The 25,757-nt window shown below is 38.9% G+C and overlaps 1 protein-coding gene across 13 annotated transcripts in view; it reads right to left on the bottom strand.

Annotated features, from left to right (window-relative positions):
- MCF2L (MCF.2 cell line derived transforming sequence like) overlaps positions 1-25,757 on the bottom strand; it is a 397,307-nt gene that overhangs the window by 97,234 nt on the left and 274,316 nt on the right. For all 13 annotated transcript variants that reach the window (XM_043992544.1, XM_043992546.1, XM_043992552.1 and 10 more), the window contains exon 3: positions 24,127-24,241. In XM_043992544.1, the coding sequence (XP_043848479.1) occupies positions 24,127-24,241 (115 nt within the window). The remainder of the gene's footprint in view (positions 1-24,126; positions 24,242-25,757) is intronic.

Here is a 25,757-nt window from a genome sequence, read left to right as displayed (position 1 = left end):
AGGAACATGACCCATAGAGAAATATGAGCCATGTTTCTAATGTTCCTAAGGTCATTCCAGGTGGGGGCTGAGCCATTACCCAGTTGTTATTGAGGAGTTATAAAGATCAAACCTTGTCCATGTGATTTCAGATATGGAAACCTTGGCTCACGACCTCAGATCTTTTCTGGTTATTCTACTGAACTTGCTATAATCTACCAACTTCCAGGAACCTTATATTATTATTCAATAAGTTTATCTTCCCCTAGCCAATTTCTGAATCCCTGCAGGATAGTAAGCACCTTCATGGTAGAGACACACTATTCCAAAACTATCTTCCTGTAACTTATCTCTCCTCAAAGTCACACACAACCTCCATTACTGCTAATGAGGGTTATCCACATGCAGAGATGAGGAGATAGAACTGTTCCCATTGAGGTATCCTTTTTCACTCAGAGAACAATATGTCTATTCTCATTTTCAATGTTAAGTAATTAAAAACTCAGAACTCTCTACTTCTATACACAACATTTTCTCTACATAGCGCCAAAAGTCAACCTGAGTCACGATTTTTATTTTACGGATTTTTAAAAATCCCATTAATAAAATGTTAACTGGCATACTTGAGCAAAGAAATTCATACCTACTGCTCACATTTATATTTTGTACTTTAAAGTTTTATAAGACACTTTCCTCATTATTATCCTTTGAGGAAGATAGTGTCAGGTTTATCATCCTGATTTTATAGATGAAGAAAATGAGGAACAGAGAAATTGGTCCAAGATGACACAGCTTTCAAGGGCCAGAGACCAGATTCACAGCATCACAGAATTTCAGAGTTAGAAGGGAACTCTACGGCCATCCAGTCTAACCCCAACATGAAAGGAATCCTCACTACTACATACTTGACAAGTGATTGTCCAGTTTCTAAAGGAAGGCTATTAAATCTATTGTTCTTTCCAACAAACCCCCACTGTTCATCTATGTTAGCCCCTGTTGTATCCCAGCTCATTAGGAATAGATCTGGATTTTGTTTAAACTGTATATATGTATATAATAGACATTTTACTTAGTGAAAATACAATGAATCTGCTTTTATAGATACCACGCTTCATCAACATCCTATCACTCTAAGACAACAGGAAAAAGAATGGATCACGACTCTTAAAAATATTAAAAGATTTCTACACTGATTAAAAGATATACTTTTTAAAAATACTATTCATTTTATTGCTGCACTTTATAATCAGAAAGTGAACCAGTCCTTTGTATTCATAACAGAGTCAAGCAAATTCACAATTAACCAAGAGCTGATTATATCACCCTGAGAATTTTCATCTTGTGTATCTTGACATACCTCTTAGGTCAACAGCATGGCTGTGGTTTTCGGCTGCAATTTTCTCTGCCTTTTTCCATCTTTGCTTCTGCTCCCCTCAACAGTTGTCCTCTCCCAGCATAATGAATCGGGGGCAAAGTACCATCTACTTTTTAAGCTATCCATTTGCACGCATTTGGCAAGCCAAGTAATTTAGTTGACTGCCTCTTAGAAAGCTGCCACCTGATCAGGCAGGCTACTTGTGGTCATTTGAAGCTGAAACAGGCAAATTATGAAACCCTTAGCATCCCTCTTTTTCCCATCCCTTTCTCCTATCCAGCTATAGAATGTACCACCAGCTATGTCAAGAGAAATTGTGATATGTAGTAGGGAAAGCATTGGATTGGGCATTGGAAGACTTCAGTTTGAATTCTGAACTGGCCACTCTCTGATCTTAGGAAAACCACGATTTTTTTGAGAGTTGAGGAGAAAGATGACTTTCTCATCTACAAACTGGGGAAAATAACATCTGCCTATCCTTCCCTCAGAAGATCACTAAGATGACTCAATTTGGTAACTTAAGTTTTGTATAAATGTCAGGGAGTATCACCAGACAGCACTGAACTTGAGCCAAGAAGGCCTGAACTCCCATCCCACCTCAGATTGTAACTATTACCCTGGACAAGTCATTTAAGCCCTCTGAGCTTCAGCTCGCTTAACTATAAAATGAGAGGGCTAGACTAACCGGGACTAAATCTCTGACCCTATGATCTTTAAGGACTGATATTAAAATGATTGGAATTTACTTTATTCATAGTTCTCTTCTCTTCCGTAGGAAAAGATCACCATATCTACATCTTCAATTTTTTTCTTTCAAAGCACAACCCAAATAAGTTCTTCGAATGTAAGGAACAACTTTCCTATACGTTCTTTGCAAATGAAGAGATTATTTGCCAGTTTCGCCATAGAGGGAGAACTGTAATCTTTTGACTTCTATTCTCTCCAAATGAAATAGAGGATGAGTTGCTCACTCAGGAATTTAGCTACTTTACAGGGTAAGCAACTTACCAAAAGAAGGAAAGAGGAATAAACCTGTATGTTGAGGGCTATCTGTCTAGGTAAAGTTATCCGAGCATAGCATTTTATTTGTATCCACAAAATGCAACATTAATGGCTCAGGGGAAAGAAATATCATCAGGGAGAAATGTCTCATGAAACCCTATCGTATTAAGGAAAACCAGATTCCATAACTGACGCATCCTTTGAAATAAGAAATAGCATCAATCAAGATGATTTTATTGTGGATGCAGGGTCAAGATTTAGCATCATATATAATAGTAACGCATGCACAGAAAGTCAGATAGTGTAATGGGGAAGATGGTGATCCTAGAGTTAGGACAATTAGGGTTTACACCCCATATCACTATGGGCCACCTAGGAAACCTTGGGCAAGTCACTTGTCCTTACTGAGATTCAGTTTCCTCATCCATAAAAAAGGAAGAAGAGAATATTTAAAACTCACAGAATACATGTGTGTACCTAATTAGATGATGTTACCGAGATAATATCAAGGATTTTCCAAAATTTCAAGTGTTACATGTCTATTATTGTTGTTATTGTTCCCCAGTTCTATTTCAAATGTCACCACTAGTTCCTTGAATGATAGTATTAATTAAAATGTGACATTGACATAGTGCTCTTAGGTTTTCCAAGAGCTTCACACACATTAGCTCACTTGACCCTCATAACTCTGAGGTAGGTATTAAAAGGAGTATTATTGTTACTGTTTTACAGATGAGGATTGCTTATATTATTCCCTTGGTTTTGCTTATTTGACTTTGTATCAGTTCATTTAAGTTGTCTCATATTCAGCTTTAGCTTTTAAAAATCAATTTTATTAATATTTTTTGTTTTTCTGATTTTGGGGGGGGGCTGGGCAATGAGGGTTAAGTGACTTGCCCAGGGTCACACAGCTAATAAGTGTCAAGTGTCTGAGGTCACATTTGAACTCAGGTCCTCCTGAATCCAGGGCTGGTGCTTTATCCACTGTACCACCTAGCTGCCCCATATCTTTTGTTTTTTTACATTGCTTACATAACCCTTATCTCCCTCTTCTTCTCCCCTCCTAGAGAATCATCTTATATAACAAAGAATTTCTTTTTAAAGAAAAAAGAGAGAAAAAACCCAGCAAAACCAATACATTGGGGGGAAATGAAAATATATAATGAAAAATGTAAATGAAAATATAAGCTCCCACTTATGCAAAGGGGTATGTATTCTCATAATACTTTGTTCTTTCATTCATTTATTTATTTATTTTGCAGGGCAATGAGAGTTAAGTGACTTTCCCAGGGTTACACAGCTAGTAAGTGTCAAGTGTCTGAGGTCAGATTTGAACTCAGGTCCTCCTGAATCCAGGGCCAGTGCTTTATTCATTATGCCACCTAGCTGCTCCAATATTTTGTTCTTTGTAACTTTGCTACATTTAAATTTCATTGTTATGTGGGAATTCTTTCCACTTATATTGTTGTAGTTCTATTTCTCAGCTCCACTTATTTCACTTTGCACCAGTTCATGTCTTTCCATGTTCTTTTTCATTCATGATATTCATCATTGCTTACAGCCCAGAACATTCCATTACATTCACATGAAACAATTTTGCTTAGCCTTTCCCCAATTGATGGACATCTACTTGGTTTCCAGTTCTTAGCAATTTTTCTTTAGATCTACTCTTTTTTTTTTTTTTTTTTTTTTGGTGAGGCAGTTGGGGTTAAGTGATTTGCCCAGGGTCACACAACTAGTAAGTGTCAAGTGTCTGAGACTGGATTTGAACTCAGGTCCTCCTGAATCCAGGGCCAGTGCTTTATCCACTGTGCCACCTAGCTGCCCCTGGATCTACTCTTAAAAGTAAAAATACACCAAATTTTCAAGTTTTGATCTAAGTTGTGATAGTATAAAAAGGAATACAGTCTATACCCCACATATAGTGCCCAAGTAGCCCTTGGAATACGGATGTAGGGGGAAAAGGCTTCTCTATGCTAGAAGAATGCTTATGTTGCTATTTTTTAAAAAGGAGGCTGGGGGGCAGCTAGGTGGCACAGTGGATAAAGCACCAGCCCTGAATTCAGGAGGACCTGAGTTCAAATCCAGTCTCAGACACTTGACACTTATTAACTTTGTGACCCTGGGCAAGTCACTTAATCCTCATTGCCCTGCAAAAACAACAACAACAAAATAAAAAAGGAGGCTGATACTCCAACTTTTCTTGGGGGGCCTAGAATTTAAACTCATAAGAATGTTAGAGAAACTACATTTCCATTTTTAAAAATATCCTCTAGTCTAGTGGGGGTATAGTAGTGATCACAAGAGGCCAATCGCACAATGAAATCCAGCTATTATTCATTATAGCACCTAGTATTAAGAAGACTAACCTGAAAAGTCCAACTAGCTCCTGAAGTTCTGGGTGGGTGGCTTGAACTGAACCCATGTAAACTGCCAGCAAATACCACTTCTTTTAGAGTCCTTTGGGTTGAAGGTACACAGCTGTGCTTAGCTGGCACTGACATGGATGCAATTATTCTCAACACACCTGCCTCAGTCAATTCTTCTACCCTCTCAAATAGTCCCTAGCATCTTATGTTTCTCTTCAAAGGGTTATCTTTGACTTGGAATTTTCCTTTTTTCCTTTGTCCCTGAGTGGTACCCGGGATAGATTTTTCCAGACAGTGAATTGGGTGATATGAAGGATGACAATATAGTTGCTGAGTCTAGTGGTTTCCTTTATACTAATGGATTTTACTAGCATTTTTATCATCTGGGCTTTGGTACTCTTTCAACACCATGCCAAGAAAGTCAGTTTTCTATAATTTATTTTTATTATCAGAATTAATAAGACCTTTCTTTTGGCTCAGGAAAGAAAACTCATCTGTCCTTATTCCCGGTGGTGAATTTAGAAAAGAAACTAAATGGTTATCATCAATCCTAAGTCACCTGGACAGTAAAAACAGCAGTCATCATTTTCCAACTCCAATTCCCAAGAGTAATAAGGGAAAATTAAAAGGAGGGTAGATTTCCACTAACCAAGCCAGGCAATTTTAATGATTAACTTTCAAACTGGAAAAGAAAAGAAAAGGCTCCTTTGTACCTTCTTCTTCCTACTTGAAATAAGATCAAAGCAATTTTGAATCTGGTGAAAACTTGGCTACTTAACCTCCCCTCCCCCCATAATCCCCACATTTTCCCTAGACCATTAGCAATGTAACTACAGAGCTAAACCAACTAAACTGATCACTGGGTGAAAAGTTATCATCACTATGTAGGACAAAAGTTGGGGGGAAAAGTTCAAACTGCCTAAAGCAACAAAAACCTCTCCAAAACTCTCAGAAGAAAATAGGCTAATGCAACTGTGGAGCTGACAGGCTTCATGGCTGGAGAGCTGCCCTGATTGTAAGGGATCACAAGGAGATAGGATTACAATCACTGGTGGCAGGGAGAGTGATAGGTCTGAGTAAGGAAACAATGAGAATAGCTAGCAATAGTACCTTTTTCCAGGTAAATTTCAAAATTTATACTTCATTTTTTCTTATATGTTGTAGGCACAGCTACCATTTTGTTAGTAAAAATAACAGAAACTTATGTTTACAAGTTAGAAGGGGTCTTGGAACCCACTGATCCCAACCTTACAATTTTCTAGAAGAGGAAACTGAGTTCCTAAGACTTGCCCAAGGTCACAGAGTTAACAAGTAGCAGAGTCTGGAGGCCTTGAGACTCCACACCTGTTGTTCCCCCTCCCCCCCAATACATAATACCTCATGGTCCTTCAACTTAGAAAGCATGGTGAAAAGGATTCTAGGTATATCCTTTCTACTTTCTCATGGATTTACTTGGCTTCATGGAGATTTTTTTTTAATGATCTCAGAATCTGGAGTGGCCACCCAAGTTAAACTCTAGCCTTTGAATCAAGAAGACCTGGGTTCAAATGTTACCTCAGCTACTTAGCTCTGAGACCCTGGGCAAGTTACTCAAGCTAGGCTTTAGTTCCCTCATCTCCAAAATGACATGGTTGGACAAGATGATATTTGGAGTCCCTTCTTGCTATAAATCTAGGATCCTCTGATTTACATGTATAGTACATAATATCACAGAATCAGAGAATATCAGAGTTGGAAGAGAGCTTAGGGTTTATCTCCTCCAATCTATAACTGATCAACAACCCCCTCTACAACACTAATCATGAGCATTTATTCAGACTCTGCCAGAGGACTGTTACAGAATGGGGCAGCCTCCCATCAGCCCATTCTCCTTTTGTATAGCACTACTTTTTTATTTTATTTTTTTATATATTTAAACCACAGTTGTTTTTTTCTGGATACTGAGAACATTTTCTATTATGAAGTTCTTTGAAATTTTTTTGGACCATTGCATTGCCAAAAAGAGCCAAGTCTATCACCATTGTTCATCACACAATGTTGCTGTTACTATAGATAATGTTCTCCTGGTTCTGCTCCTTTCAGTCAGCATCAGTTCATGCAAGTCCTTTCAGGTTTCTCTGAACTCCTCCTGCTCATCATTACTTTTCACATTGATTTTTAAAATTTTTATTTTTTTATTTATTTTTTGGTGGGGCAATGAGGGTTAAGTGACTTGCCCAGGGTCACACAGCTAGAAAGTGTCAAGGGTCTGAGGCCGGATTTGAACTCAGGTCCTCCTGCATCCAGGGCCAGTGCTTTATCCACTGTGCCATCCAGCTGCCCCCCACATTGATTTTTTTAAAACTTTGTGTTCTAAATTTTCTTCTTCCCTACCTCCTCATCCCTCTCTATGAAATCCAGCAATTCAATATAAGTTATACATGTGCAGTTATGCAAAATATCTTCTCAGTCAAGTTGTGAAAGAAAATAGATAAAATACCTTTAGAAAGAGGAGCTAACAAATAAAATTATACTTCAATCTGTATTCAGATATCATCAGTTCTATCTGTTGATGGTTTGTATTTTTCATATGTCCTTCGGATATCATCCTGCTCATCATTTCTTTCAAGTTACTATTGTTAACCATATTACCCTCCATCTTATTCCTTCCCCATGATATTTACTCTATTTTCTATCTTCCTTCACCCTATGCCTCCTCAAAAGTGTTTTGCTTTTTACTTCCCCCTCCCCAATTTGCCCTTCCTTCCATTGCCTCTCCCCCCCTTATCCCCTTCCCCCCACTTTCCCACAGGGCAAGCTATATTATTATACCCGCTTGAGTTTGTATGTTATTCCCTCTTTGAGACAATTCTGATGAGAGTTAGGCTCACTCACTCCCTCGCTCCTTCCCCATCTTCCCCTCTACTCCATAAGCTTTTTCTTGTTTCTTTTATGTGACCTACTTTTTCCCAATCCACCTCTCCCTTTCCCTTTCTTCCAGTGCATTCCTCTTACCCCTTAATTTTATTTATTAGTTTTTAGTTTGGGGGTGAGGCAATTGGGGTTAAGTGACTTGCCCAGGGTCACACAGCAAGTGAGTGTTAAGTATCTGAGGCTGGATTTGAACTCAGGTCCTCCTGACTCCAGGGCCGGTGCTCTATCCACTGCGCCACCTAGCTGCCCCCCCAGCACTACTTCTTAAGAATTTCCCCTTGGGGGCAGCTAGGTGGCACAGTGGATAAAGCACTGGCCCTGGATTCGGAAGGACCTGAGTTCAAATCTGGCCTCAGACACTTGACACTTACTAGTTGTGTGAACCTGGGCAAGTCACTTAACCCTCATTGCCCTGGAAAAAAAAGAATCCCCACCCCCTTACATTGAGCCTAAATTTGCCTCTCTGCAACCTCGTGTTCTCTAAGTTTGGCCATTTGGGGCCAAGATGAACAGGTACTGTGATAGGGCTTCTGGTTCCGATCCAAGTACTTAGTTGTTCTGTCTGACTCTTTTTGACCCCCTTTATGGTTTTCCTGACAAAGACACTGCAGTGGTTTGCACTTCTTTCTCTAGCTCACTTTACAGATGAGGAAACTGAGGCAAATAGGGTAAAGTGACTTGCCCAGTGTCACACAGCCAGTAAGTGTCTGAGACCAGATTTGAACTCAGGAAGATGAGTCTTCCTGACTCCAGGCCTGGCACTCTATCCACTTTATCACCTGGCTGCCCTAGCAAATACTAGTAACTATCATATTCTACTCCCCTTCCTCCAGGCTCCTTTTCTTTAGTCTAAATGTCTGCAGTTCTTTTAATTAAGTATGGCATGGTCTACAAATCACTCATCATCTTTGTCCCCCATTTTGGACATATTTGAGTTCCCAAATTTGTGCACTAATTTTGCTTCACCAGACATAGAAGGGGATGGAAAAGTTATGGAAGGTTCACCACCAAGGTGCTAAAACAATAACTTGGAAAATCCAGTCAGTGGGAAGTGGGATGAAATACAGTGGGCTGGGACCAAGCAGATTGCCTGCCCGTCTCTCCCCGCAGTGCCAGATTACAACAGAACCTGCTAACAGCCTCCTTCAAAGCCACAGACTTTAGGCACCCTGCCTGGACTCTCTACTATATAATTTATGCATTTGTTTGGAAGCAAGTGCTTCCTCCGCACCCTATACTTTAAATTTATATTCTAAGGAGGGATGTGTTTTAGCAATTTAACCAACAGTGTGTTTAAATGACAGCTGTGGGGAGGCATATAAACACACAAAGCAATTGAGAGATCCTGGAGGCAAATATTAACATAATTTGCAGATGAGAATAAAAAGGATTGCTTAAATAAAATAGAGTTATACTGGTAAAATGCTTTTGATAAAAGATAAGGGGAAGTAATCTTTTTAAAAAAAAACATTCACTGGTTGGAGGAGGTATCAGGGAGAAGAGAAGAGGGACTCTTGTGCCTTTGCACAAGTCACTTAACCTACTTGGGCCTCAGTTTTCTTATCTGTAAAATGAAGAGCTGGACTAAGTAGACACTGTCATCACAGTTTTAGATCTATAATTCTAAGAGAATGCAATGAAGTCTCAATTCATATTTTATCTCCAAAGTATAGACCTTGCTTTGAGTCTGTAGACACTTTCACATCCAAAAGAAAATGGACTACATCAAGAGAGTAAATTTTCTTTATGGAAGTTTCTCAACTATCCTTTATTTTTTAAGAGAATGAATGAAAACATTTGTTAAATCCTATGTACCAAGCATGATGACTAGGGCCATGGGTGGGGGAAGCTAAATAAGACACCCTTTCCCTTAGTAATGGCTGTATTGATTTACTTATGGTTCCCAATTTAAGGGGGTAGGGGAAAATGTGCTGAGCCATAGGGAAGATAGCAAATAAAGTGCCAAGAGAGGAAAATTCTTAAAATCTAAGTGAGTATGGGGGCAGCTAGGTGTCGCAGTGGATAAAGCACCAGCCCTGGATTCAGGAGGACCTGAGTTCAAATCTGACCTCAGACACCTGATACTTACTAGCTTTGTGACCCTGGGCAAGTCACTTAACTCTCATTGCCCCACAAAACAAGTGAAGATGGTCTCCTTTTTAAAAATTAAATTTATGGCAGGCAACAGTTTTCAAAATTATTCCAACTACAATTTTCTACTATATCGAATCAAAGCAACAGTTTTCTTTAAATTATTTGGAAAACATCTCTTCTGAGGGAAAAAAAAGTAATGCTTTCACCTAAGAGAATTCTTATAAAGCACCCCAGGCATAAGGGGGAATGACAGTCATGACTGAAACCCAGTCCATGGCCCCAGGAGTCTCCATTATTCCTTAATAGATTCACATTATTTTAGATCCACACTGGTTTCCATTTTGGGGCTGACATCAGTACCTACACTTAAGGGGTACCTAGACTTTCCCCTTTTCGCTGTTCTTAAAATGCAAAAACCCCTTTCCTCTTAAGCTGAATGGAACAATCTAGGAATAAAGGTTATATTTTTACTAGATACAGGTAAGGAAGAAGTAACAAAACAGCTTATGTACAGAGATAGAATTAAATTCTGATTAGTTGAGCCCAATTCTCTCCCCCATCGCAACTCAATTCCAAATGAGATGAGGAGGGAGGAGGAATTGAAACCAGTCACTGTGGTTCTGCCTGTCACTGGGACAGTGGGCAGTGTAAGTTCTGATGAAACTCAATTAAAATGAACTTGGAGGTCTTGAGAAAGAAAAGGGCAACTAAGCAGGTAGCAGAGTATATAGAGAGCTAGCCTTGGTGCTACGAAGACTTAGGTTTGAGTCCTGTCTCTAACATAGAAAGTCACTGGCTGAGTGACTCTGGGCAAGGCAACTAACCTCTCAGTGCTCTACTGAAGATGAAGAGAAGGTAACAACCTGCATTGATGGAAGGAGTATGTTCATCTGGGAGTTCCATATACTAGGAAATTACTGATTTAGTCTGTGACCCTGTCCCTATAACAAATATCAGTTGTCCCCCTTTTTTCTGTTTACCCAGATGGCTTCTTGGGAATTGTAGCTACCAACCTTGAGCTAGTCCCCTTCGCCTCAAGAATAGTTTCAAGCCACAACAAGGAAGGTGTTCTATTAGCCTGTACAGGAGGAAGTAATAAATATTACTGTCTCTTAACAAGCAAAAGGAATAGTTAAGATAAGCAAAAGAAACTGCCAAAGACATATGTTATGTTCTAAACATCTGCTACAAACTGCAGAGTAATGCAACTCTGGACTTTGATACTTGCCCAGAATTTATGTCTCACTCAGGGTTTTCTTACCCACACCATGAGAACTTTCTGTGTTGGGTTCTGTGACACGTGGGACTTCCTTCATCTGCTGCTATTTAGAAACAGTCATTTCCGTAGAGAGAGTAACACCCCCAGAAGCAGCAGACACCATCCAGAGGCTTAGTATAGGCTGGTAAATGGGGCTGTTCATGGAAAATACAGGAGCCTGTAAGAAGCTGAATGCAGCAAATTTTGTGAACTGTTTGTAGACGTCAGACCACTATAACAACTGCAATTCTGATTGACCTTCTTACTGTACCTTTTTGCTCATCACTTTAATTCAACCAATATTTAAAAAGTACTAACTATATAAAAACTATAGTGTTAGATGCTGAGGATACTAAGAAGAAAAAAAATGGGGAACAAATGCTCTACCCTTTAAGGAACTTACATTCTCCTGGGGAGAGAGGGAGGTGTTAAAATGTGCATAGATTCATAAATGGACAGTAATTTTAGAAGATACATGGCATGAGCAAGATTCTTGTAGGAGCTGGCACCAAACACAGCTTTCAAAGAAGGTAGGGATTAAATCTGAAGAGGAAAGGAAAGGGAGGTGTAGTTTTCCTCAACACATAAGTAGAAGGTAGCTTTGGCTAGCTCTTCTCCAAGCTGGTAGAGGAGCCAGGGGAAATGAGGAGGTAGATAATATATTGCTAACACTTACAAAGCTCATTTCTACCTCAACAATATCTTCTTCATCCTCTCCTCTCTCCTGGAATGGCCACCATTTATGGCTAAGAGTCCAGACCCTCATCACCCCTTGCCTGGATTATTCTAATTGGTCTCCCTGCTTCAAGTCTCTCCTCAGTCTAATGCATCTTAATAGACAGGTGTCAAAGAGATTTTTCTGAATTGTAGATCTGATCATTTCTCTCCTCATATTAAAGTCCAGTGGCTCCCTATTGTCTCTAAGAGAAAACATAAACTTCCTTGTTCAGTTTTTAAAGCCCTTCCCAATGTGACTCTGACCTGCTTTTCTATTCGTAGGTGTTTTCCCCTTTCCTGTACTCTCCAGTCCAGCCAAGCTTCTTCTCTTGCTGTCCCTCACACATTTGACATTTCATTTCCATTCTCAGGGTCTCTGTACTAGGTGCCTGTCCTCCGTGTTTGGAAAGAACTTCCTCTTTACCTTTGTCTCTTAGCATCTCCTTTCCTAAAAAATGCTGCACCAACCCCACCTTTCATGATGTTGCCCAAATTTTGCATTTACCTTCTATGTATTTTGTATATACTTGTATCATTTGATAGGATATAAACTCCCTGAGGGCAGGATCTTTCCTTTCCTTTTTTTTTTTTGTGAGGCAATTGGGGTTAAGTAACTTGCCCAGGGTCACACAGCTAGTAAGTGTTAAGTGTCTGAGGCTGGATTTGAACTCAGGTACTCCTGACTCCAGGGCCGGTGCTCTATCCACTGTGTCACCTAGCTGCCCCTTCCTTTCCTTTTAGTAATTATATCCTCAGCACCTAGCATAGCTCCTGGCACTTAACCAATGCTTGTTGGTCAATTGATTGATCCTTAATATAACCCTAGAAACTCTTTGTTCTTAGGCATATGGCTTTATCTACCATCCCCCCCATTTTATAAATGAGAAATTCAAGGCTTAGAGATGCTAAGTGACTTTAATATATTTATATGTGTGTGTGCATGTGTGAGTGAGCATAAGCATATATACATACACATATGTAGAATGTGTATGTGCATGTGTGAGTGAACATATGCATATGCATATATATATATATGTATATATATAGTGGTAAAAAATATGAAAGTTTTTTAACAGTCAGTTAAAATAACTGAAAGACGCCAGTTTTTTAAGGACCACCCTTTCGGGGAGGAGACCAACAGCATGAGCTACGCAGGCTAGTCCGCCTGCTGCGCACGTCAGACTGCCTGCTACGCACTCAACTTCTGGGGTGCAAGCTTAAAAGGCAAGGAGAGAACGGAAGTAGGAGCTTTTTCCTGCTTTGCTGGTCTCCTGACTTCACTGCACAGACTGATGCTGATGGGAGTTTGACTCGGCCCGGCTCGCAGTTAGTAGCAGCAAGCACTTGACATGGTCTCTCTCTCTCCCCAAAGGTGGCCTTGGGCTTTGGTGAGTTTTATACGGAATATAGACTAAGCTTAGACTTAAGACGATTTGTATTGTATTTCTACTTTCCTATCCCTCTAATCAACATCACCTTGTGACTACCATACAATAAAAGCTCTAACTAGAAAAACAGAAGCTTCTTCCATTTACTAGTCTGGGAGATAAATTAAGGGAAAGGTTAAAGAGGGGAGATTTATGATCTAATATCTAATTTTAAATCTCACTACATACACACACACACACACATATATGTAGTGTGTGTGTATAGGAAAATGAATCCAGGTCTTATTGGATTGAATCCTGAAAATGAATCCAGGTCTTCAGTGTTTTGTTGTCTTCATGGTCTCAGGTCCATAGACAGAAGTCAGGGTGGCATTTCTCAACTAAGACGAAAAGGCTCTTTCTTCTTAAAATGGATTCTCCTTCATTCTTTTCTGCCCCTCTCCTCTGAACTCTGACTCCTGGTCCTTTTCTCTGAGCAACTGAGAATCATCCCATGGTGGGGGCAGTAGGGAGTAGAGGGCTCCAAAGCAGGGGATTTATACAGGCTTAGGGGGGCAGCTAGGTGGTGCAGTGGATAGAGCACCAGCTCTGGATTCAGGAGGACTTGAGTTCAAATCCGGCCTCAGACATTTGACACTTACTAGCTGTGTGACCTTGGGCATGTCACTTAACCCCAACTGCCTCACCAAAAAAAAAAAAACCCACACAAGATTCCCTATAGATTATTGTTAAATTAAGTTACATGAACTGTACTCAGGGTTCAAAATGCATGCCTTTGCACAGGAGGCACAGTACTAAATGACATTAGTAAAGTAGTGTTTGATAAACCCAAAGACTCCGGCTTCTGGGATAGGAACTCAGTATTTGACAAAAACTGCTGGGAAAACTGGAAGATAGTATGGCAGAAATTGGGCATAGACCAACATCTTACACTTTATACTAAAATAAGGTCAAAATGGAGAGGAGAGGAGAGGAGAGGAGAGGTGACATAAGACATAAGAGGTGATACCATAGGTAAATTAGGAGAGGAAGGAAGAGTCTACCTTTCAGATCTTTGGAAAGGAGAAAAGTTTATGACCAAAGAAGAGGTAGAGAATATTATGAAATGCAAAATGGATGATTTTGATTACGTTAAATTAAAAAGTCTTTGTAAAACAGAAGCAATGCATCCAAAATTAGAAGGGATGCAGAAAGCTGGGAAACAATTTTTATAGCCAGTACTTCTGATAAAGGTCTCATTTCTAAAATATATAGGGAACTAAATCAAATTTATATGAATCCAAGTCATTCCCCAATTGAGAAATGGTCAAAAGATATGAACAGGCAATTTTCTGATGAATAAATCAAAGCTATCTATTCCCATATGAAAAAATGCTCTAAATCACTATTGATTAGAGAGATGTAAATTAAAACCACTCTGAGGTACCACCTGACACCTATCAGATTGGCTAATATAACAAAAAAGGAAAATAATAAATGTTGGAGAAGCTGTGGGAAAATTGGAACACTAATGCATTGTTGGTGGAGCTGTGAACTGATCCAACCATTCTGGAGAGCGATTTGGAACTATGCCCAAAGAGCTATAAAGCTGTGCATACCCTTTGACCCAGCAATACCACTTTTGGGTCTTTTCCCCAAAGAGATCATAAAAAAGGGAAAAGGACCCACATGTACAAAAATATTTATAGCTGCTCTTTTTGTGGTGGCAAGGAATTGGAAATTGAGGGGTTGCCCATCAATTGGAGAATGGCTGAACAAGTTGAGGTATATGAATGTAATGGAATTCTATTGTGCTGTAAGAAACAATGAGCAGGAGGAGTTCAGCGAAACCTGGAAGGACTTGCATGAATTGATGATGAGTGAGATGAGCAGAACCAGAAGAACATTGTACACAGTATCATCAACATTGTGTGTTGATCTGCTGTGATGGACTAGATTCTTCTCATCAGTGCAATGGTACAGAGGAGTTCCAGGGGACTCATGATGGAAGGGGATCTCCAAATCCAGGGGAAAAAAAAGAACTGTGGAGTATAGATGCTGATTGAACCATACTATTTCTTATGTTTTTGGTGCTGTTGTTGTTCTATTTTGAGGTTTTTCCTCATTCCTCTGATTCTTCTCTTATAACATGACTAATGCAGAAATATGTTTAATGTTATTATATATATATATACATACCATACACACACACACACACACACACACACACACACATATAAAACACCTATATCAGATTACCTGCTGTCTAGGGGAGGGGGGAGGCAGGGAAGGGAGGGAGAAAAATCTGAAATTGGAAAGCTTGTATAAATAAATGTTGAGAACTATCTTTACATGTACCTGGAAAAAAATAAAATACTTTTATCAGAAAAAAAGAAAGAAAAAATGGTCTTTTGATTTTGAAAGGTCCAAAGGTCTTAGGATTTAGTAAGGAGCAAGACTGGCATAAGTTTGGCAGTTTTACCAACATAGTTATAAGTCCAGTGCTAAAGCAAGGTGAAATGTTAAATGTTTAATTAGAAATCTTACAAAACTTCTTTATTCTTTTGATGATGTTTAAACATTAGCCCACCGGCTTATTTATCACAATAGTCATAGTTACTGAATTTTATTCTAATTATTCTGTTGATATATGATATGATTCTTTTATGCTTAGCATTACTTTTCTGTACGTAGGAATAAACTAATTGTTCCATAAAAAACAAACAACAAAAACCCAAAACCCAAAACAAAATGCACGCCTTTGAAAAATCTGTGCGGGGCAGCTAGGTGGCACAGTGGATAGAGCACCGGCCCTGGAGTCAGGAGGACCTGAGTTCAAATCCAGCCTCAGACACTTGACACTTACTAGCTGTGTGACCCTAGGAAAGTCACTTAACCCCAATTGCCTCACCAAAAAAAAAATCTGTGCAAAAAAAGTTTACTTATACTACAAATGTCCTTGTTTTATACATGAGGAAACTGAGTCCTGTTATGGTTAACTGATATGTGAAGGTCACATAGGTACACACCAGAAACAGGATTTAAACCAGACTCTCTGACACCAGAGGTGATGCTTTCCCCCATACCATGATACTTTCAGAGGGTACCATGCTGCTTTCAGGGAGCAGGGAAGAGAGAAGAAAACCCTGTATTTTTCACCTGAAAGGGAACTGTGTAACTGCCTATTAGGGAACCCGGGAAGGTTAGAGGAAATGATGGGTTTGAGGAACCCAGCAGATGGCATCATTAAGCCAGCTTTTGAGGCTTTGCTGACACAAGAAAGAGTTATCCTTCCAGGCAGTGGGGAGCTGAGAGGCAGTGGTAGCTTCCTCCTCTCCAGGCCTGGCATGGGGTGCCACAGTGTTTTTCTTCCCTATTCCATACACTCAACAGTCCCTGAGGGCAAAGAGTATCTGTCATTTGGGGGGGGGTATTCTCAACCAGACCTTGTTCAAGGGATTAAAAAAATTTTTATTGAAAAAAATCTCAGGTCCTCCCTATCCCCTACATAAACCCCAGGATCTGCTGATAGATGACCCTACAGGTATAGAATGGCTAGAATGAAATTTATTTATATTTCAGTGGAAAGTCTTGCAGGTAAGTTCTTCCCACAAGAAAGTAATCTTCAATCATTTCACCAGCAAAAGGAGTAAATATCTGGCTGTTTTCCAACTTCGGGAAAGAAAGGACAGCATATCGATTTAGGACATAGGATCAAAGGTGGGAAAGAATGCTTAGAAATTGAATAGCGGGGCAGCTAGTTGGCGCAGTGGATAGAGCACTGGCCTTGGATCCAGGAGGACCTGAGTTCAGATCCAGCCTCAGACACTTGACACTTAACTAGCTATGTGACCTTGGGCAAGTCACTTAACCCTCATTGCCCTGCAAAAAAAAAAAGAAATTGAATAGCATATATCATTATTATTCCCCCTTAAAGAGATGGTTCTTGTCTACACTATCATTTGGGACGCCATTCAGAATTTCAGGAGTCAGTTCCCTTAGATTAGTGCTAAGGCCTGGAGGCACTAGAGGCTCTTTGTTGTTGTTATTGTTTTAGTTGTGTCCAATTCTTTCTGAGCCCATCTGGGGCTTTCTTGGCAATGATTCATAGACAGAGGGCACAGGTGTAGGTTGAATATGATGGAATGATATACAAAAAAATACAATTGTTTTTGTTGAGTCATTTCACTTGTGTCCGATTCTCCATCACCCCATTTAGGGTTTTCTTGGCAAAGATACTGGAGTGGTTTGCCATTTCCTCCTCCAGCTCATTTTGCAGATGAGGAAACTGAGGCAAAGAGGGTTTAACTGCTTTGCCCAAGGTCACACAGCTAGTAAGTGTCTCAAGCCAGCTTTTAACTCAGCCTGGTGTTCTATCCACTGTACCACCTAGCCTTCGTTGATTACACCAGTCGGGTTGGCTAAATTTTTACTTCTAGTAAGATTTCTGAGAGAGGCAGTGTAGAATAATACAGAGAGAGATGACCTCACTTCTGCAGTCATGTTCTTTATCCAAGAAATTGCTACAATAGCAGCACCTACACCAGAGGTTTGTTGTAAGGATTAAATGTGATAATATATGTAAAGCACTATGCAAACCTACATAAATATTAGATGATGATGGTGATGATGATGGTCTGATTCCTTGCTCCCAACACTCCATCTCTCATCTCTGTGAATTGTCACCAGCTGTCCCCATTTGCACAGAATTCTCTCCATTCTCATCTCTGAGTCCTGGCTACCTTTATCCTTCAAGTCTCAGCTGATATCCCACACCTCTGCAATAAGCCTGTCCCAATCTCCCTTAGTGCTAGTGCCTCCCCCTTGAGATTTTCTCTAATTTCTTTTGTAAATATATTGTTTGTGCATAATTGTTGGCATGTTTTCTGGCAGGAAAGGATGAACTTGAGAATGCATACTGCGCTAAGACTTCTGGGTTGTATGTGTGTGTGTTTCCGATTCCTATGATTTCACTGGTATAGGGAGTTACTAGTGCAGAACTGCCTCTACCAATTCAGATAATCTACAATTTAAAGCCTTAGAAAATTGCTTTTGACATTAGGAGGTTCTAAGGTCCCCCAATCAGTATGTGAATATATCTAGTTTATGGATCTGTCCAGTATATAGAGAGATCTTCCTAATTTTTGAGTCCATCTTCCTGTCCACTCTACCACAGCAACATTTCCAAATTAGTTTTATTCTTTCATTATTAAGTAAATCTTGACTATTATGTACAAAACATTATCTTAGGAGATGCGAAGATACAGAAATGAATATGGAGAAGGGGAAATAAAATATATAGGAAAAGGAACAAATGAAATTCAGTCAGTTGTTGTTCAGTTGTGTCTGACTCTTTGTGACCCTATTTGGGTGTTGGCAAAGATACTGGAGTAGTTTGCCATTTCCTTCTCCAGTTTTTTACAGATGAGGAAACTGAGGCAAACAGGGTTAAATGACTTGCCCAGGGTGACAGCTAGTAAGTGTCTGAGACTGGATTGGAACTCAAGAAGATGAGTATCCCTGGCCTGGCACTCTATCTATTATGGTGCCAACTAGCTGCCCTGAACAAATGAAAGAGTATTTATTATTCAGTTATGTGTCAAGCACTGTGCTCAATAATTATCATACATTTAACTAAAATTGCATATACATTTACATATGTACCTACAGTATTCATCTGATTAAAAACCTCATACCATCTGCCTCTTTAATTCTATTTAATCTTGCCTAATTACCTTGCAGCTGCTAATCAGAAGTAATGTTTTAAATATGTACTTTTGTCATTTGCATGTGATTACAAAAGTGGGAAAGCTAAAATTAGCACATACCATTCATTTTTAATGGCTGAAATATATTCTTTGTAAAGAACTAAAAAATTAGTTTCTTAAAAAAAACACCTTGGGAAAAGTGGCTTATAATTGATGCTTACATGACAAAGAATGTACATGGAATCTGTGATTTTTAAATAAACATGCATTTTGTTTTATTGACTAAACATATTTGTTTCAAGGATTTCCTTTTGCTCTTCAGTGGGTAAGGAATCAGGGAGGAAAGAAGACAATGACAGGGAGAGAGGGAGAGAGGGAGGGAGGGGGGAGAGAGAGAGAGAGAGAGAGAAGGAGGGAGGGAGGATGAGAATTTTAAATACGCAGTTTTTAAACAGACTTCTAACTTGCATGCATGGCTACTCAGACACCTTTTTTTTTTTTTGGTAAGGCAATTGGGGTTAAGTGACTTGCTGAGGGTCACATAGCTAGTAAGAGTCAAGCGTCTGAGGCTGGATTTGAATTCGGGTCCTCCTGAATTCAGGGCCAGTTCTCTATTCACTGTGCCACCTAGCTGCCACCCTCCCCCACACCTTTTAGATTAGAGCATTCACATGATTTTCTGATTTTTTGAGGAATACTAGTACTCTCCTTGAAAGAAAATAGAATTTCCAAACATAACTATGCTTAAGATGACCTACTTCCCAAATGAATTTCTGTATGAAATTCTTTTCAAGTGGCTATGTCAACATTACTTAGGGAGATATTATGTGTAGATTATAGACAGCTGACCTAAGATATAGGTTCAGATTTGGCCTCTGACACAAATTGGCAAAATGACCCTCAGCAATTAATCTTTCAGTGATATCCAAAAAAAAAAAAAGATCAGAGAAAGAGGAAAAGGACTAATATAAAAAGAAAATATTCATAGCAACTTTTTGTCATAGCAAAGAACTTCAAACAAAAGGGGGGGAGGTGCCCATCAAATGAGAACTGGTTGAAAAAATCAAGGTACATTTCTGGTAATGGGATGTTATTGTGCCACAAGAAACAATAAAAGGAACAGTTTCAGAGAAATCTGAGAAGACTACTTGAATTGATGCAGAATGAAGCAAGCAGAAGCACAAAAACAAATTAGGCAATAACAATAGCATTGTAAAGAAAAACAATTTTGAAAGACTTAAAAATTCTGATCAATGCAACAATGAGCCCTGATTCCCAAGGATCAGTGATGAAGACCTCTACCTTCTGAAAAAGAGGTAATAGATTTAAGGGGCAGCATGAAACCTATATTTTCATCATGGACAACGATGGAATTTGTTTTACTTGACTATACATATTTGTTGCAAGGGTTTCTTTTTTCTTTTCAATGGGGAAGAAATTGGGGAGGAAACGGGGTTAATGATAGGGAGAGATGGAGAGAGGGGAAGGGAAAGGGAAGAGAGAGATGTCACTAATCCATTAGCATGTGCACAAAAAATAAAAGAAGGAAAGATTGAAGGGAAAAGACCAGTAGAATAGTTTTGAATGTTAGCTTTATTATATTTTTGAAAGGAAGAGCAAGTTTTACATACTATATATTTGTAGTTTCATTTATAATCTTTACTTTTCTGAACTATTTTATATATAGAAATGTTTATTTTATTTGGTTTTTTAAGTTCAGTTTTGGTTTTTTTTTTTTTGGCTTTTAGGACCTACAACATTTTTTTTAAACACAATAAGCTGCAAAACAATTGCTGTATTTCATTGGAATTGGGGATTTTCTCATCAGGTGTTCCCTACAACCATGACATCAAATATTGAGACTTCTCCCCATGCCCCTCAAAAAAGGAAATGTAATTCATTGTGTTCAACTGGCTACTAAAGTTACTCACACATTAATAATCAGTCTAGGCTATGACAACTCTCCACTAGATGGCAGTGTACTTTGTTTCTTCCTCAAAAGCAAGTTGGTTCTACAACAACCTATGGAACTCCCTCCCCCCCCCCCATTTACCATAAGCCAAGTGCTTAGTTCCCCATTCCAGCCCTCTCTCTCTCTCATTGCTTTTTTCTTTTCTAATCGGAATAAGGTAGTTTTGTGAAAGATAACATATCTAAATGAATATTTCATGTCTCATCTTTCAAGAGAATAAAACCTATTATTCATGTGTCAAATATTCAAATAAGTCTTTAAATTATTATTATTCCCCATAATTTATAGGGTGATTATAGTCATATGTCATATATCACGCACATATATCATACACACACATACATAACTCCTTTGTTAACTTAACCAAAGATAAAATTGAATAAAATTTTAGATGAGAACATCAGGGAGGGGTGTTTATTGATTCATACAAATGGAATCTCTGGCATTTTTCAAATGCATAGCATAAGTGCTGCTTCCTACACAAGGTCTGTCTTAAGCCACCCACTTGTTAGTTTAGTGGGAATTCTCCTGCTATGTTAATGATTCCCTCCCTTACAAGTGTGTATATGTTTTGTATTTACTTTTCTGAGTATACTTTGTTTACTCTCAATTAAACCTAATATCCTTGAGATCAGGAATGGTTTCACTGGTCTTTGTAGCTATCCCTAGCACAGAATAGGCACTGAAAAAAATGCTTGTCCAGTAACAGAATAAAGGGAGAAAGCAGAGGAATGAGGTTCCAAATGTTATCTCTGTCTTTGGGCCAGTGTAAGATCCACCAATTTGTCTTCATCTGATCTTAGCTACTCTATCTGTAAAACAAGATTGATACAATCATGTTACAATCACCTGTCTCCCCATCTGACAGTAAAGCCATTTATGAAATGGAGAACCCCAAATCAGGTTTTCCTTGGCTTAAACTACTACCTCGAGCTGGGGTAACATGGGAGTCTGTGTCAGCTGTGGAAAGGTATGGAAGGGAAAATGCTGCAGGTCTCTGGACAACTACTTGGCAATGGCACTGCTATGAAATTGACAGATCCATTTCCTGGCCAGCTGTCCCCTGCCCACTTGAAGCCCCTAGAGTGAGACGGGGAGAGAAAGGGGCATAGGAGCTCTTTATGAGGAGGATGGAATGAAATGGTTTGAGAACCAGTGAGTTAGACTGAGCAAGGGTAATAAAAATGAAAGCAAAAACCAAACACAATTTTTGTGCGAGGCTTCATGTGTGAGTGTGGTAGGTTTTTTTTCCCCCTGATAATGTACATTTCTAGAAATACACTAACCAGGAATCTGAATGATTCCATCTATTTAAAAAAAGATAATATGTACATGGCAAGAATGACAATTTTTCCCAAAAGAAAGTTAATATCTTTCCTATTCCATACCATTTTACCATCTCATACAACTAAAAAAAAAAAAAGCAAGCAATGAAAACAATTTAAATGTGCTCCACACCCTTGGGAAGTGATCCCTGGGAGGAATCATGATGATTTTATCACCTCTTCCACAAGTGATTTAATGAAATAACAGTGATTTTTTTTAAAGCACATCATACATTTTGCCATGTGTTGCACATCTAGATTTAGGGACTTGTTTCAAGCTCGGATCCAAATAGAAAGGCTTTGGTGGGGCAGCTAGGTGGCGCAGTAGATAAAGCACTGGCCCTGGATTCAGGAGGACCTGAGTTCAAATCCGACCTCAGACACTTTACACATACTAGCTGTGTGACCCTGGGCAAGTCACTTAACCCTCACTGTCCTGCAAAAAAAAAAAAGTTTGATAACTACATTTCAACATAATTGATTCTCTTTTCAATTTCAAAATATTAATCTGAGGTGTCCTAAGCCTTTGCCAGACCCCCAAAGCAGTCCATGATACAAAAAAGGATAAGAACCCTTGTTCTAAATTATATTTAAAATTCCATTACCTTCATGAAGGTTTTCCTAATGTCAACAGTTTTCCCCATTCTGCAATCTGATTACTCATTTCTTGACTCCTCCTTTCCTGTCAAAGCACTTATGTAATCACTATATTATCTATTTCTGTTAAGCACTATAGTGTGTCCGAGGTTAGAATGTAGGTCATGTTTGCCAATGTGCACTTCAAGAAAATCACAAGGGACCTATAACATTATGAACCTCAATGAACTTGTCTTGAGTGACTGACAGAAATTATTTTTGTTATTTCTTAGGACAGTGAGAAACTCAAAAGATTAAGCTTTTTATTCAGTTTGCGATACAACAGAAAATAATCCTAGGATCTTTTTTTAACTAAGATATAAAAATAAACGAGAGACAGACAGACAGACAGACTGTTTATCTTGTGACAGGGCAAAATCAAGTTTTACTCCAATTATCTCAGTTTACTGTATGATAGACTACTGTTTCTCAGGCAGTCAGCGACACACAATGTCACAACTTGGTGAGCCATCTCCTGCTTAACTGGTTTGACAGTTAACTGTATTCATGACAAAATTACAAGTTGGAGAAAAGCAGGAGAGGGTGGCCCTCTGTGTTCTTCCACCCGCCTATGTCCCTAGGCAGGGACTGAAGCAAAATATGCTGGGCTGGGACTCACTCTCAGGAATAACAAAGCTCCATCCAACCCAATGCCCATTCACTCAAACTGATAAAGTAGTCTTTAATTTCTTGGCTATAAAATTTAGTTTCCATCTTATTAAACTTACAATCCACGTATCAGGCAACCTCTAGTTGCCTTTCAACTCAAATGTAAAAGGATCACAATTTTAGTATTCACATTCCCCCTTCTAATTTAAGTACTCATCAACATTTTATGAAGGATGAAGGAGGCTGGGAAGTGTCTTTGTGAGAAGCAAGTAAGGTCATATCATCATGTGCTAAATCACTCAAGCAATAATAAGCTGTACAAAGCTGAAAAAATGAGCACAAAAGCACCACAGACCAGGGTTTTGGAGGCATTTGGGGACACAGGAAAGAGAACTCAATGAGGATTTGGGAAACCTGGGGCATAGCTTGGCTTTACTGTTCTATATGTTGCATAGCATACTGAAACTATTCAAGGCTTGGTTTCTTTAAGTGTCAAGTAGGATAACAATACTTGTGTTGGTAATGTGATGAGGATAACATGAGAAATGAATGAGATAATTCTTTGAAAATTAGCATCATACTGGAAGAGTAGGAAGAGATCATCTACTCATTTTACAGATGACAAAACTGAGGCACAGAAAGTTTGAGACTTGTTCAAGTTCACACACACATGTATTAAGTGACAAAGCCAGGATCTGAACCAAGGTTCTCCAATTCTTGATCCATCTGGCTTTCCCTACACCATGCCAGCAAAACAATTAACTGCAAGTTATTGACATTTGGTCTTCTGATAAAAACCCACCTGGGAATGCTGGTCAGATAGGTCAGGACATTCTGAAACTCTTTCTCTGGGATTTCGCTGAAAGCTGGGTAATCTGGGAATGTGATGACTGGGCATCCATCTTGCCCCCGTCCACCTAAAAATGAATTTTTGAAAAATTGGTCACATAAAACAGTTAAAATACAACCAACTTATTCCAAATGAGCAACGTATAAACATGTTTTTGAAATGAGGAATAGCTTATATGTTCCTGGTTTTTAAAATTTTTTTATTTTAGCAACAAACATTTATTTTATTTTTTCCAGTTACATATAAGGGTAGTTTTCAATATTCATTTTCATAAGATTTAGAGTTCCAAATTTTTCTCCCTCCCTCCCTCCCTTTCCTCCCCCCTCCACAAGACAGCAACCAGGTTATATATGTACAATCCACAAGTGCTCTTTTTATCAGTTCTTTCTATGGGGTGGATAGTAAGCTTTGTCATTAGTCCCTTGGGATTGTCTTGGATGATTGCATTGCTGAGAGTAGTTAAGTCATCCACAATTGCTCATTGAACAATATTGCTGTCACTATGCACAATATCCTCCCAGCTCAGCTCACTTCACTATACATCAGTTCATGAGTCTTTCCAGGTTTTTCTGGGATCATCCTGTTTGTCCTTTCCTATAGCACAAAACCATTCCACCACAATCATATACCACAGCTTCTTCAGTCATTCCTCAATTGATAGACATTCCCTTGATTCTCAATTCTTAGTCACCACAAAGAGTTGCTATAAATATTTTTTGTACAATTTTCCCCCTTTTCTCTTTTTCATGATGTTCCTGTTTTTTTTTTCCAAAAAGATAGTTGTTGTTTTTTAAGCACTGAAAGGAACTGTCCCCTTTCTCTTCCCATTGTGAAGAGGTCCCTAGAATGAGGAATGGGATATTGGCTTCAGAATAGTTAAAGAGTTTCTCAGGTTTTACTGAGCATGAAGTATATCCACTAAGAGTGATAATGGATCATTTTGAGTACATTTCTTTTCTGCTTCTTGGCTATTTTTGTTCTTATCTGGATATGAAAATAGAAAGGCTGAAATGAAAAGTCAGAGGGAAGGAAAAATGATTACTATTATCCCTTCCGCATCTTGACTTTCTCCATCTTGGTTTCTACATATTACAGGTCAGTATGAGGAATTAAATGAGAATTTTGGGGGAGTTTTGAAGAAGTCACGGAGGACAGAAAAAGTTTTGAAACTCAGAAATGCATAAAATCTATGTATAATATAGTATATCAACATAGTTTACCTATTAATAACATAAATAGACATAAATTATGGTACAAAGGGAGGGCCAAAAATTTGTGAATGGATTTTCCATATTTTTTTGGGGGGGAAGGGTGGTGCCACACCCCTAACCCCTGCGATGTAGAAGGGATGACTGTTTGTTATTTCTGGACTTCATTGCAATAGTAGTAGAATCATAACTGAAATAATTAAAAAGAGTAATAGAATAGTAATAGAAGCATAGTCTTGGAAATGGTACCCACTCCCCCATTGCCAAATGGAAATCCCAACAGACTTGCATTCACACCAGATTCCCAGATTCAGAAGTACTTTTCAAAAGGTAGCTTCTGTCTATCCCCTTTCACAGAGCTAATACTTCTTTTAT

This window comes from Dromiciops gliroides, chromosome 3, assembly GCF_019393635.1.
Source record: "Dromiciops gliroides isolate mDroGli1 chromosome 3, mDroGli1.pri, whole genome shotgun sequence".
Lineage (NCBI taxonomy): Eukaryota > Metazoa > Chordata > Mammalia > Microbiotheria > Microbiotheriidae > Dromiciops > Dromiciops gliroides.
Note: the sequence above shows the minus strand (reverse complement) of the source record. Positions and strands in the feature narration are given on the sequence as shown.